The sequence below is a fragment of the Lithobates pipiens genome, unplaced genomic scaffold (genome assembly GCF_037356315.1).
Source record: "Lithobates pipiens isolate NorthernLeopardFrog02 unplaced genomic scaffold, aLitPip1_a1.2 Scaffold_22, whole genome shotgun sequence".
NCBI lineage: Eukaryota > Metazoa > Chordata > Amphibia > Anura > Ranidae > Lithobates > Lithobates pipiens.
Window position 1 is genome coordinate 186736620 of NW_027507784.1, and position 21214 is coordinate 186757833.

Sequence of the window (21214 nt, forward strand, 5' to 3'; positions counted from 1 at the left end):
TCACTATCGCTCAATTCTGCGAGTGATTCCAATTTATTATCGCTGTTTTCTAGCTGGTCTAAAATCATTTTTGATGTAAAGTGACAGTTTTGGTTGCTATCGACAATCTCCAGTTTCCAGGCACAAAGAACAGTTTTCATAATCTAAAACTGCATGCAGGACACTGGGCAGACCACTAGGGACAAAGGGGATGTGAAATAATTACATACAACAATGTAATCTGTAAGATTACATTAAACTGTATGTATACTTTGTGTTTCACTTTTTGAATTTGGCGCCGATCTCCGTCCCCATGCGTTGCAACGCTCTCAGGGAGCAGAGATCGGCTCCGTGATGAATCGAGCGGAGGACCAGCCGCTCGTACAGCGGGGGGACATCTCTGGATCCAAGGAAGAAGGTAAATAAGCGTCCTCCTGGATCCAGTAATGAGGTCTCGAGTCTGGCTCGGGGTTACCGCTTTTGGTATAAAAATTCCACCCCGAGCCTGACTCGGGAATACCGCCAGGGGGGTTAATAGCAGTTGCCAATATCACAAGTGAAAATAAAGGGAGGCTAGTTGCATGGTAGCATCACATTTACAAACATTTGCCAAGTTATCTTTGTGAATACTACATGCATTTCTGGCAAGATCAACAGCTATTTACTGTACTTGCAGAAAATGTTCTTTGCCTAAAAAAGAAAATGAATGCAGCCACCACATCTAAGAGCCAGTAAGCTACAGTACATTAAAAATTTTAAAGATACAGGGAAGAGAAAAACAGGGGACTGGAGGGTAACCAACCCCCGGGACTTTTAAGATGGTACCAGATATAAAGGCAAGATAATCACATGCCAAAAATAAAATCAATATAATTTTATTAAGAGTACAAATACATAAAACATTTCCGGAAAAGGAAAATATAAATATATGTAACAAGTCCTAAAGTACAAGAAATGGTACAGAGTCATAGATAACTACACATGTTACCGAACTTGTACATTAAATATGCTGCATTTTTCTCTACATGATTCGCTCTCCTGAGCTTCTTCAGGATATTGCAGCGTATACAGTTACACAAAGAAACCAGTGGGTCTTACATCCATGCTTATCAAAGAATTAATCAAGTCAACTGTTGATGTATGGAGAAAGTCAAAATGTGAATAGATAAAAGCGCCAATGAGGAGCCCCGATGTTCCCCGGCAGTCTGAAAGGTGTCAAAGGAGTAAATATGTTTGAGCCAATTTTAAAATGTAGAGGACAGGATACCTCGAAATAACCAGAGTATTGTCAGATGGTGTTTGAGATTAGGTTCTTTACAGAGAGCATTGGCCTTTCCCAAAAGAACATGAAAGGGGTTTTGACATTTCATCCAGGTCGCATCAAAACGTCAAAGAGATCCTTCTCCGTCAATTGGCAAAGGGAATTTTTTCCCAATTGACGGAGAAGGATCTCTTTGACGTTTTGATGCGACCTGGATGAAATGTCAAAACCCCTTTCATGTACATGTAGCACCCTTGTCCTAAACAGGGCTGCTAGTAAATTTAGTTGTGCTAGGTGGTAACTAGCCTTGCTAATTTGTAGTTTTGATAAAATGGTTTTCTCTTACTCTTGAGTTTAACTGTGATTTCTCTCTTTTGTCAATAGGTGGCACTGTTGCCTTTGGCATTAGTATGATAGATTACAGTGAACTCAGGTTATGAGTGAATATGCTTTTCTCAGCCAATTGACAGGAGTTTCTTTGGCCGCTGAGGCTGCTGGGATAGTCTATTTATTTGGAGCGAGTCAGGTGATCAGGGTTCTTTCCACCCGGGCTGTGGCCTGGGTGAGTGGTGTGAGGCGAAGGAGAAGCCAGAGGGACAGCCACTCTTGTTACCGGAGGCAAGTGTAGAACGGATGGAGTTCCAAAGCAGATGCTTCACTAGCCAGGGACAGTGAAGTAAGTAGGAAAGCTTCAGTAGAGACGGCGGGTAAAGCTTAATGATAAGTACAGCAGGTAGATGTGAGTGAAGCTTGAGAAGTCTAGCAGGTAACTGGGAGCTAAGCTTGAGGATCTACAGTGGGATACTGTGAGTTGAGCTTGAATATCTACAGTGGGATTGTTGCCATTGGAGACAGCAGTTGCTACAAGATACAGATTGCTGCATTCAGTTTAAAGGCCCTTTTCTGTATTGCTGTCTGCCTAGTTCTATTTTTGTTTGCAGAGTCTGCCAAGTTGCTATTGCATTTGCCTAAGGGTGTCCTGTGCCCTAACCCTCTCTTCCCTGTTAAGAGAAATAAAAATCTTTGTTAATTTTTAAAAGTGACTAATGCCCATCTTTCCATCTTGCACTACACCCCCCATGCCTAGTAACCTGCTCCCGAGGAGGAATGTCAGCCACCAGGCCCTTGGAGGTTGGGGAGACCACTACATACAGGCAGTCCCCGAGTTACATACATCTGACTAACATACAACTCATACTTGCAAACGGAGGGAGACATCAGGAAGTGAGAGGAAATCTACCCCTAAGAAGGGAAATTCACTCCTGTAAGAGTTATCATGGGAAAAGGGTGTCTCCACTAAAGCTTTAGCACCAATCCTTGTTTCCATGACAACCCAAAATTTTCAAAATCCAATTGTCCCATGGACAGGAAGTGAGATGAAATCTAATCAGGGGCACAGACAGAAAAACAAATGTCACAGGGGTGTTAACCCTTCCCTATGCTATCCAAAACTGAAAATATTTTTTTGGCTGAAGTTACACTTGAAAAATCTACTTGTTCCGACTTATATACAAATTCAACTTAAGAACAAACCTACAGAACAAAATCTTCTTTGTAACTGCCTTGTACTGCCTTTTTGATAGTCATTTAAAAGAGAACGTTATAACCAACTAACTTTTTAACCATTTGACAACTGGGCACTTCACCCAAACCCCCCCTTGTGACCAGACCAATTTTCAGCTTTCGGTGCTCTCACACTTTGAATGACAATTACTCAGTCATGCAACACTGTACCCAAATTAATTTTTTGTTCTTTTTTCATACAAATAGAGCTTTCTTTTGGTGATATTTGATCACCTCTGGGTTTTTTATTTTTTGCGCTATAAATGAAAAAAGACCGAACATTTTGAAAAAAAACGCATTTTTCTTTGTTTCTGTGATAACATTTTGCAAATTATTAATTTTTCTTCAGAAATTTTGGCCACAATTTATACTGCTACATATCTTTGGTAAAATTAACCCAAATTAGTGGATATTATTTGGTCTTTGTGAAAGTTAGAGAGTCTACAAGCTGTGGTGCGAATCATAAAAAATTGATCACATCTGATGTACTGGTGGCCTATCTCATTTCTTGTGACCCGAACATGCCAGAAAAGTACAAATACTCCCCAAATGACCCCTTTTTGAAAAGTAGACATTGCAAGGTGTTTAGTAAGATGCAAGTGAGGTTTTTGATGTTGTAATTTTTCCCACAATTCTTTGCAAAATCAAGATTTTTTTTTATTTTTTATTTTTTCCACAAAATTTTCATTGTAATAGGTTATTTCTCTCACATGACATGTGTATACCACAAATGACACCCCAAAATACATTCTGCTACTCCTCCTGAGTATTACAATACCACATGTGTGGGACTTTTCCACAGCCTGGACACTTAGAGAGGCCCAAGATGCAGGGAGCGCCATCAGGTGTTCTAGGAGCATAAATTACACATCTGACTTCTTGACTACCTATTACACATTTGAAGGCCCTGGAGCACCAGAACAATGACATCTGACATTGACGTGGCACTGATGACAGATGGCACTGATACGTGGCACTGATGACACGTGACACTGATGTGGCACTGATGACAGATGGCACTAATACATGCCACTGATTACATGTGACACTGATGACAGATGGCACTATTATGTGGCAGCTGATGACAGATGGCACTTATATGTGGCACTGATGACACGTGGCACTGATGACAGATGGCACTAATACGTGGCACTGATGACAGATGGCAGAGGCGTAACTAGAAACCTCAGGGCCCCGATGCAAGAAATCAGGAAGACCCCCCCCCCCCCAAAAAGCATGATTTTGATACTATATTTTTTTCCACTGTAGAAAGTAAAACATTTCTGTGCAGCCTGTGTCCCGAGTGAAACCTGTGTCACCAGTGCAGTGGTGGTACTGGAGGGGGGTGGCAGTGGTACTGGAGGGGGATGGTGGTCCTGGAGAGGGGTGGTGGTCCTGGAGGTGGGTGGCGGTGGTGGTCCTGGAGAGGGGTGATAGTGGTACTGGAGGTGGTGACAGTGGTACTGGAGGTGGGTGGTGGTGGTGGTACTGGAGGGGGGCTGATGGTGGCACTGGAGGGGGGTGGCAGTGGTGGTACTGGAGGGGGATAGTGGTCCTGGAGAGGGGTGGCAGTGGTACTGGAGGGGGATGGTGGTCCTGGAGAGGGGTGGCGGTGGTACTGGAGGTGGGTGGCGGTGGTGGTACTGAAGGTGGTAGCGGTCCTGGAGAGGGGTGGCGGTGGTACCGGAGGTGGGTGGCGGTGGTACTGGAGGGTGGGTGGTGGTACTGGAGGAGGGTGGTGATGGTACTGGAGAGGCATGATGGTCCTGGAGAGGGGGTGGCGGTGGTACTGGAGAGGGGGTGGCGGTGGTACTGGAGGTGGGTGGTGGTGGTACTGGAGGTGGGTGGTGGTGGTACTGGAGGTGGGTGGCGGTGGTGGTACTGAAGGGGGGTGGCGGTCCTGGAGAGGGGTGGCGGTGGTACCGGAGGGTGGGTGGTGGTACTGGAGGAGGGTGGCGATGGTACTGGAGAGGCATGGTTGTCCTGGAGGTGGGTGGCGGTGGTACTGGAGGTGGGTGGCATGGTGGTGGTACTGGAGAGGGGGTGGCGGTGGTACTGGAGTGGGTGGTGGTGGTGGCACAGTCTGGAGGGGTGGTGGCAGTCTGGAGGGAGGGTGGTGGGCTGGTGGTACTGGAGGGGGGATGGTGGCATTGGAGGGAGGGGTGGCACTGGAGGGCGGTGGTGGAACAGTCTGGGGGGGTGGTGGAACAGTCTGGAGGGGGGGGGTGGTGGTGGCACAGTCTGGAGGAGTGGTGGTGGTGGCACAGTCTGGAGGAGTGGTGGTGGTGGCACAGTCTGGAGGAGTGGTGGTGGTGACACAGTCTGGAGGAGTGGTGGTGGCACAGTCTGGAGGTGGGATGGTGGCATTGGAGGGAGGGGTGGCGGCAGTCTGGAGGGGTGGTGGCACAGTCTGGAGGGATGGTGGTGGTGGCACAGTCTGGAAGGGTGGTGGTGGTGGCACAGTCTGGAAGGGTGGTGGTGGTGGCACAGTCTGGAGGGGTCTGGAGGGGTGGTGGCACAGTCTGGAGGGGTGGTGGTGGCACTAGAGGGGTGGTGGTGGCACTAGAGGGGGCTAGTGGCAGTCTGGAGGGGTGGTGGAGGCACTAGAGGGGGGGTGGGGGTGGCACAGTCTGGAGGGGTGGTGTTGGCAGTCTGGAGGGGGGGTGGTGGGCTGGTGGTACTGGAGGGGGGGTGGTGGCACTGGAGGGGGGATGGTGGCATTGGAGGGAGGGGTGGCACTGGAGGGCAGTGGTGGCAGTCTGGAGGGGTGGTGGTGGAACAGTCTGCAGAGGGGGTGGTGGTGGCACAGTCTGGAGGGGGTGGTGGTGGTGGCACAGTCTGGAGGGGGGGTGGAGGGCTGGTGGCACTGGAGGGCGGGTGGTGGCACTGGAAGGGGGTGGTGGTGGCACTGGAAGGGGGTGGTGGGCTAGTGGCACTCGAGGGGTGGTGGTGGCACAGTCTGGAGGGGGGGTGGTGGCACTGGAGGGAGGTGGGGGTAGCGGCACTGGAGGGGGGTGGTGGTGGCACTGGAGGGGGGTGGCACAGTCTGGAGGGGTGGTGGTGGCACAGGAGGGGGGGTGGTGGGCTGGTGGCACTATGGTGGCACTGGAGGGGTGGTGGTGGCATTGGAGGGAGGGGTGGCACTGCAGGGAGGTGGTGGCACAGTCTGGAGGGGCGGTGGTGGCAGTCTGGAGGGGGGTGGTGAAACAGTCTGGAGGGGTGGTGATGGCACTGGAGGGCGGGTGGCACAGTCTGGAGGGGTGGTGGTGGCACTGGAGGAGGTTGTGGGCTGGTGGCACTGGAGGGGGGTGGTGGCACTGGAGAGGGGGTGGTGGGCTGGTGGCACTGGAGGGGGGGTGGTGGCACTGGAGGGAGGTGGTGGCACAGTCTGGGGGGGTGGTGGTGGCACTGGAGGGGGTTGTGGGCTGGTGGCACTGGAGGGGGGTGGTGGCACTGGAGAGGGGGTGGTGGGCTGGTGGCACTGGAGGGGGGGTGGTGGCACTGGAGGGAGGTGGTGGCACAGTCTGGAGGGGCGGTGGTGGCGAACAGTCTGGAGGGGGATGGAGTGGAACAGTCTGGAGGAGGGGATGGGGTGGAACAGTCTGGAGGGGGGGGGGTATGGGGTGGAACAGTCTGGAGGGGGGGATGGGGTGGGACAGTCGGGGGGGGGGGGGATGGGGTGGAACAGTCTGGGGGGGTGTGGTAAAACAGTCTGGAGGGGGGGTGGTGGTGGCACTGGAGGGGGGTGGTGGGCTGGTGGCACTGGAGGGCAGGGGGTGGCACAGTCTGGAGGGGTGGTGGTGGCACTGGAGGGGCGATGGTGGGCAGGTGGCACTGGAGGGCAGGTAGTGGCACTGGAGGGGGGTTGCGGGCTGGCACAATCTGGAGGGGGGGTGGTGACTTACCGCCAATCAATCGCTGATGATGATCGATTCTCCCTCCTCAGAATCCTGCAGAGTGACGTAAAGTTCCTCCACGAAGCGTGCCTCCGCTCCTCCGGGAAAGCCTTGCTTCAGAGAGTGCCTTCACTGCATTGGCTGAAGGTTTTTTTGTGTCCGGAGTCCGGTGTTGCGGAGCCAACCAAGCACTTCTCTCACACTGGTGAAGGAAGCCCCCCCCCCCCCTCACCACGGCATGAACCCGGCATTAATAACACCACACACGCACACCCCCGGCCGGACAGTCAGGTGGGCCCCTCGGGCGGCGGGCGGGCTGCCGGTGGGCCCCCTGAAGTGGCCGAGAATTACAGGGCCCAGTCGCACTTGCGACTGTTGCGACCCTGATAATTCCGCCACTGACAGATGGCACTAATATGTGGCACTGATGACAGATGGCACTAATATGTGGCACTGATGACATGTGACACTGATGACAGATGGCACTGATACGTGGCATTGATGACACGTGACACTGATAACAGATGGCACGTGACACTGACACATGGCACTGATACATGGCACTGATACATGGCACTGATGAAAGATGGCACTAATATGTAGCACTGATGACAAGTGACACTGATGTGGCACTGATGAGAGATGGCACTATGTGGCACTGATGACAGATGGCACTATGTGGCACTTATGACACGTGGCACTGATGTGGCACTGATGACAGATGGCACTTATACGTGGAACTGGGGACAGTTGGCACTGACAACAGGTGGCACTGGGGACAGATGGCACTGACAACAGGTGGCACTGGGGACAGATGGCACTGACAACAGGTGGCACTGGGGACAGATGGCACTGACAACAGGTGGCACTGGGGACAGATGGCACTGACAACAGGTGGTACTGGGGACAGATAGCACTGGGGACAGATGGCACTGGCACTAGATGGCAGTGGGGACAGATGGTACACTTTTTTTTTTTAAATCACGCTGCATTGGACACGCCGATCGTGCTGTAAACGGCCCCTGTGATTGGCTATTTACAGCGATCTGTGACTGGCTTTGTCCAAGGGACATGGCCAGCACAGAATTTACCCAATGTGCTCTCGTGGGAGCGCGCATCGCGGAAGTTAACAGGAGAGTCCACGCTGCAGCCGTCTTTCGGCTATAGCGCAGACGCCTAGTGGTTAAGATGTGAAAAGAATAACCTTATAGGGGAAATTCAGTCAGGTGAAAGGAGTGAACATATACACTTGTGGGGACCAACAGACACACCTGTAACATCTTAGTGCGAAAAAGCCTTAAAGTACAACTGAAGGAAAATCTATTTTTTGTTTTCGTTTTGAATAGATTTGGGGAGGGATTAGATCACTTGTCAGTTTTTATTGCTGTCTGTGCCCCCTGTTAGTGGAATTCACCCTCTCTTTTTGTCCTGTTTACCATTATCATGGAAAGTGAAAATAAAAGAAAATCTCAAATTTTGGGTTGTTCCCAGAAAAGTAATAGAGGGGAAATCTTCCAATGGGGACACTAGTTCCAGTGACCCGGGGGTCCCCAAGGGATTCCCTTCATTTCTAGAGATTTATCCTTACTTCCTGTTTTGGCTATGGGAAAAGAGGTGAAGAGAAATCTCCCCAATGGGACACAGATGGCAAGAAATAAACTGGCAAGGGTCACAAGCCTCCCTTACTTTAAAATGAAAAGAAAAAGCTTTGCCTATAGTTCTACTTTAATGTCAAATTTAAGAATAAATGAGAGAAGGCACTATTTGTAGCAGCAACTGAATCTGCTCTTATATATGTTATTAAGATAACATTTATTAGGGTGTGGGATATCTATGCATCTAAATAAACAAACCTTGTATATTATCATTTTAAAATGCAAACAACTGTATTTTGTTTTATAGAGAATGGGAAGCTAAATTGTTGTTATTGCAAGAAATCCTAGATGAGTGGCTAAAAGTGCAGGCTACATGGTTATACTTGGAGCCCATATTTAGTTCCCCTGACATTATGGCTCAGATGCCTGAAGAGGGCAGGCGATTCTCAACTGTGGACAAAACATGGAAAGACCTAATGAAACAAGTATTGTTGGTAAGTGCAAAAAACGATTTATTTTTTATTTTTTTTACACCTTTTTTAAATTTCTTTCCATATTTACATGCAAGCCAAGCTTTCTAACGCTTAATTATTACAGGTTTAAATAAACAATATCCCTGACAGTGGTTCCTTTTTTTTTTACACCTTTTTTATATTTCTTTCCATATTTACGTAAGCCAAGCTTTATAACAATTAAAGTGGAAGTAAACCCTCCTATCACTTTCAGCCAAGGAAGCTGCCATCTTGGCCTTTGTTTAATCTTCAACTGTCATGAAGCTGCACATGTGATCAGTTATGACACCAGCCATTGGATGGTTTGACAGTTTGGTTGAGAGCACAACCAATGTGACAGCATTTTCGGCATGCCGGGAATATAACTGTTTTTTTAAACTATTAAATCGATGGGTTTACTTCCGCTTTAATTATTACAGGTTTAAATAATGTCATATAACATAAAAAAAGAGATTTGTATATGAAATACTGTTCATACTTGTATGTACTCTATAGAGTTTTCAAACTATAATAATTTTTTTTTTTTTTTAGGAGAGTGTTCCTTTAAAAGCGATGAGTTCTCAGTGTATTGTTAAATATGTATATGTGTATAATGAATACAGTATGGATTTACTGTATTCATTAGTGTTGGTCGTTTAAAATGCAGGCACTTGGACATTAATGTTGTTTTCCACAAGATGGCACTGTGAACCTGTTGTAATGTTTCATGAGGGAAAAAAACCTAAACAGACATTCTATCCCCGTTGATCAATAAAAATAAACTTGCTCTATTTTCATGATAATGTGGTTTATCTCTTAGTGCATTGGGATGAAAGGTAATGCAAATGTGATCTAACCTTTCACAGTAATTCTGAATAATTGGTACTTAAAAATGCGTTTCCCTTTTGCTAAAGGATCAGGAAAGAAAACCTTGGCGGGCAATGACATTGACATTTTTTCGGAGGTGACTACATAAAAACACATTTCCATTTTGTAGTTGTTTGTTTTATTAAAAGAACATACAATTTGCAAGCACATTTTAGCTATTTTAGAAGCATAGGCAGCTCTTGAAAGAAAAAGTTGCTGGCACTGGCCATTCTTATTTATATTTCACCTAGAAAATTGAGGGGGAAAGAAGCTTGGTGCTTTCTTTGCTGGCAAGTTGCAGCGAAGATGCTATTATAAGAGGCCTTTTGTACTTCAGCCCCTGTAAAACTAAAGCAGCACACATTCGGTAGTACTGTGATATTTTCTTTATGCATCCACCTTCTGAGTGGGAAATCACCCTAAGAGTCCATTCACACAGGGGCAACACGACTTTCAGCGCGACTTTGGGAGGCAACTTGGACACGACTTGAGTATGAATCACAGCGCAACTTGAGGCAGCTTACAAGGCAACTTGAAGTTGCCTTCAGGACAGGGGACTTTGCCAGTGGCCAATCACATAATAAGCTCTGTGGGAGGGAGGGGTTTGCCTAGAAAACTATTTTTACTTCCTGGAAAGTTGCTTTGGTTAAGACAGGGGATCCGACTTGGAGGCAACTTTCATTGAAATCAATGGGTACAAGTTGCTTAGAAGTCAGATTGAAGTAGTATAGGAACCTTTTCTGAAGTCGGAGCGACTTCAGTAGTGTACATTAAGATGGTTTTTTATTCACTTACATTGATTTTATAATGTTGCACGACTTGAGGCAACTTGGGACGACTTCAAGTCGGATCCAAAGTTGCCCCTGTGTGAATGGACTCTGAATGAAAGTAGTACCATGCATCACGCTTCTTAACATTCAGTCTAAGTGTAGCAGCACTATGCCCAAGAGGAGAGAAGGCATAGGATTGCTGGACCCTGGGAATATTTGTTTTAACTCAAGGTCTGTCTGCAACACTGAATAATTGTATGAAAATAATAGGGTTAACTTACATAAAAGTGAATGGTATTTTTGTAAATGTGTGGAGTACAGAGCAGTGGATTGAAAACTGTTAACTCAATGCATGGCAGTGAAGTGAGTTGGAGACGGGCGGGAAGGCGGCAATTGTGCAGGAAGACAGCGATCAGACCAGCCTTACCTTAGGAGGCTGCTCCTCGCTGCAGGCTCCCAGGCAGAACAGGTGTTGCTTCTTAATATTCGCTAATGTCTTCCTGCTTCTCCTCCCAGGCCAAACAGGAAGTGGGTCCTGAGACCTGATTGTCCGGGAATCCCAAAACTCCTCAGCCAATTGGGTTTTAGGACCCACTTCCTGATTGGTCAGGAGGAGAAGCAGGAAAACAATGGCAATTAATAATTTGTAAGCCCTTGTACACACGGTCGGATATTCCGACCACAAAATCCGTCAGATTTTTTCCAAAATTGGTGTTGCATACACACGGTCGGACAAATTTGTCGGAAAATCCGATCGTTTGGAACGTGATGACGTTTGTTCGTTACAACAGGACTATGTTCAGGCTAGTAGCCAATAGCTCTGGTCACGTGATTTGATTTGAGCATGCGTGGCACTTTGTCCGATCGGAATTCTCTACAAACGATCAGACAAAGTCCGATCGGATCATGTTGTCGGAAAATTTTATATCCAGCTCTCAAACTTTGTTGGTCGGACATTCGGATGAAAAAAGTCAGATGGACCACACGTGGTCGGATTATCTGACAACACGGTCCGATCGTGTGTACAAGGGCTCTAGTAACGTGCTTAAAAAAAACCCCAAAAAATTAAAATCCCTGCATCTGGCGCCCTGCATGTAGATTAGGGGCCAGGCGCATGGATTAGGAGAGCGGCGCCCCTTCACCCCTAATGGAGCAGTCACCACTGGTTTAGAGCCCTTAGATTGTTTTCTCTTACGAATAATCAACATGTTCCTTGTCCTTAAGAAATCCATGGTTGAACATTAGGTTATTTGTAATGGATGCACTCTTTATTGATGCAATAGTGTGGTTTTGTCATGAAGGCTTAAAGCATAGAGGAAACAGCACACAAATGTCTAGCAGTGAAAAAAAACTATAATTGATGTAATTCAATTTTATTTTAATTCTTTTATGTTTTTATACTGGTGAATTATGTTTTTACTATATGTATTCAACCTTTGTTTTACAAATAAACATTTACTATTTGACAGAGGTTTAACAGAGCATAGGGGGCCATCTAAAGCAGTGGCTTCTTGCCTGGATACATACTTTGTCTGACTAAAACCTCAGACCAAGCCTCCAATAAGGCTTGAGTCTCTCTTTTTACTCATGTCCTTATTTGTGTCTGTAAATTTCATCTTGAGCTATTGAGCTCTGTTAACTTTTGTACAACAATTGGTACAGAACTCTTCTGACTAAATAGAAGACTACGTAATATTCACATGATGCAATATTTCATTACTTGTTGTTTTCTTGATTCCCTGTAATACTACAGCTTCAGTAAAAGTTGAACAGCACTTTGTAGCTACTGAGGGGAAAAAAGCACCATTGTATAAAATGCAGTGGGCTGTATAAGATGCAGGGCTGTATAAGATGCAAGGGCTGTGTTTCTAAATTGCTTGTGATCACTCAGACTTTAACGTATGTTTGAAACATTTATAAAGTATCTCACAAAAGTGAGTACACACTCACATTTTTGTAAATATTTTATTACGGTATAACTTTTCATGTGACACCGAACACTGAAGAAATTGCACTTTGCTACAATGTAAAGTAGTGAGTGTACAGCTTCTATAACAGTGTAAATGTACTGCCCCTCAAAATAACTCAATGCACAGCCTTTAATGTCTAAACCACTGGCAACCAAAGTGAGTACACCCCTAAGGGAAAATATCCAAATTGGGCCCAATTAGCCATTTTCCCTCCCCGTGTCATGTGACTCAGTGTTACAAGGTCTCGGGTGTGAATGGGGTGCAGGTGTGTTAAATTTGGTGCTATCGCTCTCTGGGCCTGGGCCATGTTGGAATACTACCCTGGGCCGCAGGGTAGTATTCCAACATGATAACTACCCCAAACACACCTCCAAGACAACCACTACTGAGGGTAAAGGTGATGGACTGGCCAAGCATGCCTCTAGATCTAAACACTATTGAGCATCTGTGAGGCATCCTCAAATGGAGGGTGGAGGAGCGCAAGCTCTCTAACATCTACCAGCTTCATGATGTCATCATGGAGGAGTGGAAGAGGACTCCAGTGGCAACCTGTGAAGCTCTGATGAACTCCATGCCCAAGAGGGTTAAGACAGTGCTAGAAAATAATGGTGGCCACGCAAAATATTGACACTTTGGGCCAAATTTGGACATTTTCACTTAGGGGTGTACTCACTTTAGTTGCCAGTGGTTTAGACATTAATGGCTGTGTGTTGCACATATGCGGCTTTAAGGAGTTATACTGAGATGATGCATGCAGCTGCATGCATCACCCCAGTACCGTTTTTTTAGCTCTTTAGGGATAACAATCAATGTGACTAAAAGGTACTTGGCTGTTATCCTGAAGGAGCAAGAGGGGATGCCCCCCTTCCCACTGCCTTCTCTTCCTGGACCTCCTGTCCCACCGGGAGACCTGATCCATGATCCAGCACTTCCGCCGGCTCTAATGAGATTGGAAGGAAGCTGGAAATGTCTTTGTTCCAGTCTTCTTTGTATAAAAACGGAAGCAACGTCACAATGTCACTTCCAGTTTACTCGGCTGCCACTGGCGCTGTTTAAAAATAAAAATGACAGTATTCAGAATCACTGTTTTTGGCGATCTGAATATTTTGAAGTGCAAAGGAGGGATTTGGGGTCTTTTAGACCCCTGATCCCTCCATAAAGAGGATCTGTCACCACCTATTACTGCCACAAGGGATGTTTAAATTATTTTTTTTAAAGTGACAATGGAAAAAAAAATATGCTTCCTTCGCACAGCAAAAAAAAACACACATGTAAGTCGCGCCCACATAAGTAAACGGTGTTCAAATCACACATGTGTGTGATTTGTGTTAAGGGCTCCACACATGCAGGGAAGTAGAAACCTTCATTTTTAAATATAATGCATTAAATGAATATCACAGATGTTAGTTAAAAAAAAGAGCTTTTCAGTCAGGTCCCATTTACACCTAACATAGCCATAACATGTTTTTGAGCACATTTCTTGTAGCATGTTTTTCGGGAATCGCACATGAGCTACCCTATGTGCTACAAACACACCAGCTTGAAAAAGATTGTGAGGGACTGCCGACATCATTTAAATATAGAAAGAGAAAACATGCAACTAGTTCAATAGGAGCCGCCCCTTGGACTTTTAAGGCAGAAATGGGAGTAATGAAGTATGTAAAAGGCAACCAAGGGCCACCTTTATTACGTACAAACAATGAATTTTATTGTCAAATAGTCACTTTAAAATATACAGAGTACACCAATGAATTAGTTATACATAGATATATATCAAACCCAAAAGCTAATCATCTAGGCACTGCCAGAGTGAAGCTGAGGTCAGTCCATGAAGATCTGTAGCATGCATCCCAACATGTTTCAGAAATGTTTATTGGTACATATTTTCCTTCATCAGAAAGATTTATTTTGGGTGACTTTATCTTTATCTGCAACATAGATATGGTACATAGTATATGTGCAATGGTACATGAAAACAGGTAATTTTATATAATGAACTGTACAATATTTTTAGGTTAAAAGGTACTTACATACAGGGTTCATTGGCATAGCATGGAAAAGGGATAAAAAGAATAGCAGATGATGCACATTGGCTGGGAGAGTTCAGAAGGACAGATATGTGGGCAACCATGCAGTTTGGAACTGGCCAGTGCTTCACACGCACAAGAGACCCCCTGATGTTTAAACCAGCAGGAGAGTAACACTATCTGAAAGGCCATAAATAAACAGGAAGGTTTTATGCTGTGCTTTTTAGAGACAGTCACTGTACTGAAACAACAGACCAAGGGCATACATTGCTCTGGGTTGCCAGAAAAATTGTATAAATTACCTTGCAGTGCAGTGCAGACATCAAAGCGGCAGTCCTCAGACTGAGAGAATGCCAGCTGTGATCGAGCACTTTAAATAATGAGTCAGCTTGTGAGGGAGCCAATCCTCACTGGTTAATTGCATAGTACTGGTTGTTCTGCCCCATTAGCTGTAAGGAGAAACAGCTGGGGCCGGAACTTAGAGTGTCTCTCTGACACAGAGGCGCGTGGCGTAGCCCCGCCCCTAGGGGCATGATGATGTTACCTGCAAAAAGTAAGTCCCCGCTCGTGTTGTGGGAAAACACACAGTGGGGACATGGAGCACTTCCCTAGACATGAGGCCTAGATGGGGATGGAACCACTTCCGCCACCCATTAGCCATGTAAAGGTGGAGCCTACCCTCCGGGTATATGCGATGCACAGCACAGCCCCACGTGTACCATCTAGTGGCCAAACAGAACAATAATAGCCAATATGTATACAGTGGAGAAACAGAACCAAGGGGAAAAAACATTTAAGAAATAATGAATGAAATGTGACCATAACAAGACAACAAAGGAAATACGGAATAAATGAAATACACATACATGGCGGTTGAGTATCAAATAGACGTGGTTAACAATAGGGTAGGTCATCCACATTGCAAACAAGCAGTTATGAAAGTAGTCATATACTTATAAAGCTATACTTATGAAAAATCAATAAAATTGTATTTGAAATACTTATCCCCCTAGCAGAAAAGAGCTAAAAAAAAACATTTATAGTCAAATGCCTTATTGGGGCCTGATGGTGCAGTGGCCCAAAGACTTAGGCCGCATACACACGGGCGGACTGTCTGCCCAACTTAGTCCGCCGAAACACATTTCAGCGGACAGTCCGCTCGTGTGTGGGCTTCAGCAGACTTTTTCAGCGGACAGTCTGGCGGACTAAGTCTTTCAGAATGTTGGAAAGACTGTCCGTCGGACTCGCATTTCAGCGGACAGTCCGCCCGTGTGTGTGCCAGTCCGCCCTACTTTTGAAATGAGCGGACTTTTCCCGCCCGGAGAAAAGTCCGCTCATTTCGAGCGGGTATCCAGGTAGGCGGGGCCCGCGACGGAGACGTCGCGGGCACCGCCGCCTGGAATGGACTTAAAGGGACACCCAACGCCGAAAAAAATCGGCGTGGGGGTTCCCCCAAAGTCCACAACAGACCCTTGTCCGAGCACGCTACCCGGCCGGCCAGGAAAGGGGGGCGAGCGAGCGCGCCCCCCCCCCTGAGCCGTACCAGGCCGCGTGCCCTCAACATGGGGGGTGCCTTGGGGAAGGGGGGGCTACGCGGCCCCCCCACCCCAAAGCACCTTGTCCCCATGTTGATGAGGACAAGGGCCTCTTCCCGACAACCCTGGCCATTGGTTGTCGGGGTCTGCGGGCGGGGGGCTTATCGGAATCCGGGAGCACCCTTTAATAAGGGGGCCCCCGGATACCGGCCCCCCACCCTATGTGAATGAGTATGGGGTACAATGTACCCCTACCCATTCACCTGTAAAATAAAAGTACCAAAAAAAACACAACACACGAGATAAAATACTTTATTGCACAGCTCCGGGGGTCTTCCGTCTTCGGGGGTCTTCTCGCCGGACTCCTCCGCTATCTTCTTGTAGCTCTTTTGCTAGCGGAGGAGTCCGGCTTTCTTCCCCGCCGCCGGCCTCTTCTCCCGACTTCGGGGGTCTTGTCCCCCTCTTCGGTTCTTCTGCCGGGCCACCGCGCCTTCTTATAGCTCTTTTACAGGCGGTGGCCCGGTCTTCTGTCGCCGCCGTCACCGCCATCGCCTTCCATTCTTCTTCTTCTTCTCCAGGAGATGTTGCCTCGACGATCTCTCCGGCCGGAATGCCAGAGCCGCGCTGCGCGGCCACTTATATAGTGACAATGGGGCGGTGTCACGTGGCTTTATGTCACATGGGTTGGTGTCACATGGTGACCCCGCCCCCTTACGATGTCATAGTCCCCATGTGACATCAACCCATGTGACGAGCCCATGTGACATATACCATGTGACACCGCCCCATTGTCACTATATAAGTGGCCGCACAGCGCGGCTCTGGCATTCCGGCCGGAGAGATCGTCGAGGCAACATCTCCTGGAGAAGAAGAAGAAGAAGAAGAAGAACGGAAGGCGACGGCGGCGACAGTAGACCAGGCCACCGCCTGTAAAAGAGCTATAAGAAGGCGCGGTGGCCCGGGAGAAGAACCGAAGAGGGGGACAAGACCCCCGAAGTCGGGAGAAGAGGCCGGCGGCGAGGAAGAAAGCCGGACTCCTCCGCTAGCAAAAGAGCTACAAGAAGATAGCGGAGGAGTCCGGCGAGAAGACCCCCGAAGACGGAAGACCCCCGGAGCTGTGCAATAAAATATTTTATCTCGTGTGTTGTGTTTTTTTTTGGCACTTTTATTTTACAGGTGAATGGGTAGGGGTACATTGTACCCCATACTCATTCACATAGGGTGGGGGGCCGGTATCCGGGGCCCCCTTATTAAAGGGGGCTCCCGGATTCCGATAAGCCCCCCGCCCGCAGACCCCGACAACCAACGGCCAGGGTTGTCGGGAAGAGGCCCTTGTCCTCATCAACATGGGGACAAGGTGCTTTGGGGTGGGGGGGCCGCGTGGCCCCCCTTCCCCAAGGCACCCCCCCATGTTGAGGGCACGCTGCCTGGTATGGCTCAGGAGGGGGGGCGCTCGCTCGCCCCCCTTTCCTGGCCGGCCGGGTAGCGTGCTCGGACAAGGGTCTGTTGTGGACTTGGGGGGACCCCCACGCCGATTTTTTTCGGCGTTGGGTTCCCCTTTAAGTCCATTCCAGGCGGCAGGGTCAGCGACGTCTGCTTCGCGGGCCCCGCCTACCTGGAGACGCGCTCGAAATGAGCGGACTTTCCTCCGTGTGTGGGGGCGAGTCCGTTCATTTCAAAAGTAGGGCGGATTGTATGGCGGACTTAGTCCGCTGTATTAGTCCGCTCAAAAAGTGCCGTGTGTGGGCAAGTCCGTTCATTCGAAAGTATGACGGACTGTCTGTCGGATTGTCTGACGGACTTAGTTGGCCAGACAGTCCGCCACGTGTGTACGCGGCCTTAGTCTCTATGGAATAGGGAAATAGAAATATGACTAAGGATAGTACATTCAGGGTTTGAGACAAGAGGGGGCTATAAATTTAATTCACAACCCCCTGAAACAAAGCCCAGGAGAAAGGATTTAAAATTGAATGCCTCATTTAGGCCAGATGTTGAGGTGGCCTGTAAATGAAATATTCATCTCAATTCCCATTGGAGGAGGCACTTATTAAGGTCACCCCCTTAAAATGTACATGATCAATTGCCAAAAAGTATACTTTGGGGATTGATTCTGGGTGAACTAGATGACCAATAGAAACATCAGATCCCCATTTTCAGAGGCAAGAGGCAAGGTTGCTCACTAGCTCCTCTACTCTTTGCTCTTGCAATAGAGTCCCTAGCACAACTTATAGTAGAACACCTGGATATCACTTGTCCCATTGTTGCTAGACACCATCATAAGTTGAGACCACGGTATTTAAACAATCGGGCAGGTCCCATCATCACCCTTCCCAATCTAACAGCTCTCCTGACCCAATTTGGTAAAATCTCTGGTCTTTATATCAACTGTGCTCAATCCAAAATCTTCAACATCTCTCTTCTGCAAGTTCTGGCTTGGTTCACTCCCTGCAAGACCATTTCCCCTACCAGTGGGAAACTTGGTGCCTTTCCTTTTAGGGAGTTCCCCTCACCTCTTCTTATGATGTACTATATGAAACCAACTGCCCACTCCTCTTTCAGAAACCTAAAAGGCTGCTTGCATCCTTATTCTGGTTAGGCTGCTTTGCGGAAATCAAGATGACCTATTTGCCAAAATTACTGTACCTATTCAAGGTCTTTCCAAAAAAGATTCCATTGTATATACTTCAGAACCTGCAATGCCAGGATGTGGGACTTATCTGGCACTGTCATGGACCTAGAATTGTAGGCATAATCTCTTTTATAGAGGACCCCCAAGGTTGGCTGGGGTTTCCCCATATGCAGAAGTATTACTAAGCCTCCGAAATAACATCTCTCCCCAAATATCATTCTACCACTAAATCTCCCATATGTGTATGTCTTGAATCGTAGTTTGAGACTTCATACTCTTGACAACCTATTATGGCTCCTATCATGAGACAGGGCTTTCATGCAAAATTCCATTGTGATACATTCACTGAAAGTGTGGGACTTTGTCTTTTGCCAGGAGTTTTTCATTTCAACTAGGTTTGAATCCAAGCAGTTTGTCAGAAACCATGAATCAGATTGAGACAGAAGTACAGTGAAATCACACTTGTTTATTAATAAAAATAAAAAGTTAAATAGAGTAAGCATAGGCAAAGCATAGCCAAAGTCCAGTAACCAGGTTGGGTAGTCAGCCAAGCCAGAGTTCAGTAGCCAGATTGGGTAATCAGCCAAGCCAGAGTTCAGTAATCAGATTGTATAATCAGCCAGGTCAGAAGTCAGGGATCCAAGTAGAGGAACAGCAAGCCAGTCTTTAAACAGGAACGCAGGAGATGGTTTCTAGTGATGTGACCAAGGCAAAGGCAAGAATGAAGTGAGCTGCAGATTTTTAAGTAGGTGGGACTGACGAGCAGATCCACAACAGCTGGTAAACTGTGGAGAGAGATGAGAGCTGGCAATTAACTGACAGCTGAGCGGCCAGCTCAGAGAAGGAAGGGCTGACCAGCCCTGACACAGTTTTAGGCATAGGATTTAACTAGATCTTACTTGCTTTCACAAACTTGTGATGCTGGATTGCGTTAAATTTTTTTAGACACTGAATATAAAGTACCCAATGCAGAATGGTTTCATTATCTGAAATTAAAACATTTTGTCACATCTCGGATCTGTACCCTGATGGAATAACCGTGAAACCGTTTGAACATTAGTGTCCAGATGACCCTTCCTCCCTGAGATTGACACTGCCTCAACATGACTATATACATAAGCAGGCAACAGATCTTAACATCATTCTTGAACCAAAACAATAGACCCAGATCTGGGACACCACAAAGTCTTGCTCCAAAAACATATCAGCCTTGGAGACCAATTAAAGTGTTTTATTGCTGGTACTTAAGCCTATGACATGTTGGCCACCTTGTTTGGTACCATTACCCCTGCAAAGCTAGGAGAAGCATTCAAAATACCAATTAAGATTAATGACGCATATCCCTATAGAAACCAAGTAATGAGTAGTTAAAGCCTGGCTGTCTGACTCTCTTTAATTAGCAGAAGTGGAAAATAGGTAACAGTAGCCAGATTGAGAAGCTAACTGAAAAACTTAGTGATACAATGTCCTAGTTTCATGGGTCTCTTACTATACAATACTATCACTTGACTTTGACCACCATCTGATGGATCTGCGAGGCATGTGAGCTTTGGCCCTTGAACATGATTAACTGTACTCAGGATCAGAGATACTCATCTCCCCTACCCTGAATTCCCTTATTTTCCCTCTCTCCCTTTAACTGTTTCTCTATTATTTTTCATCTATTATTGCTGGTTAAGATAAACAGATCCTCATGATCATCGTCTCGCTGATCAACAAACTAACTTAGGCCGCGTACACACGGGCGGACTGTATGGCCTACTTAGTCCATCATACAATCCGACGGACAGTCCGTCATACTTTTGAATGAACGGACTTGACCACACACGGATGCACAAACAGTCCGTCGAAAGCTTGCGCGATGACGTGTACAGCACGTACGACGGGACTAGAAATAGGAAGTCCAATACACAGCAATGCACCCTTCCGCCGTGTAAATCCTTTCTGAGCATGCGCCATTCTTAGTCCGTCGAACTAGCCTACTCACGAGCGGATTGTTCGCTGAAACCAAAGTATGACGGACAGAATTTCGAAAAATCGAAGTACGCTAGACTGCACGCTGAAAAAGTCCGCTGAAGCCCACACACGAGCGGACTGTCCGCTGAAATGTGTTTCGACGGACTAAGTAGGCCATACAGTCCGCCCGTGTGTACGTGGCCTTACTCTTTGTGAATGTTTTGGTATTCACTCTGTTGTCATTTTACTGTTAGATCTACCCCCATCATCTTATCACAAAAAAAAATCATGTATGTCCTTTTTCAATTTAAGTGGGTGTTGCCTTCTTCATCTACACAAAGGTCCAAAATAAATGAGTCAATGCTCATTTTCTTACATAATAGATTCCACCTCTTTCTATGTAATTACAGACAATTTGAAACGATCACACTCCTACATTTTGGTGGAGGTTAATATCCCCCTCACTCCAGGTGACTGATGCTTTTCTTGCACTTTTGAATGACTAGACAAATGGCACATATCAAAAACTTGATAAGCTTTTCCAGGGGTCAAGTCCTGGGGAAAAAAGTGTGGGAACTCCCACCCAAGATCCACCCCCCATCAAAAAAAAAAAATGATACACTCATATGCATATATATTTCACAGAAAATACAGTGCAACATTTATTGTAAAGTG

The 21214-nt window shown here is 46.8% G+C and overlaps 1 protein-coding gene across 2 annotated transcripts in view; it reads left to right on the forward strand.

The window, feature by feature from the left end:
- DNAH7 (dynein axonemal heavy chain 7) overlaps positions 1-21214 on the forward strand; it is a 498098-nt gene that overhangs the window by 115533 nt on the left and 361351 nt on the right. For both annotated transcript variants that reach the window (XM_077448738.1, XM_077448739.1), the window contains exon 18: positions 8602-8788. In XM_077448738.1, the coding sequence (XP_077304864.1) occupies positions 8602-8788 (187 nt within the window). The remainder of the gene's footprint in view (positions 1-8601; positions 8789-21214) is intronic.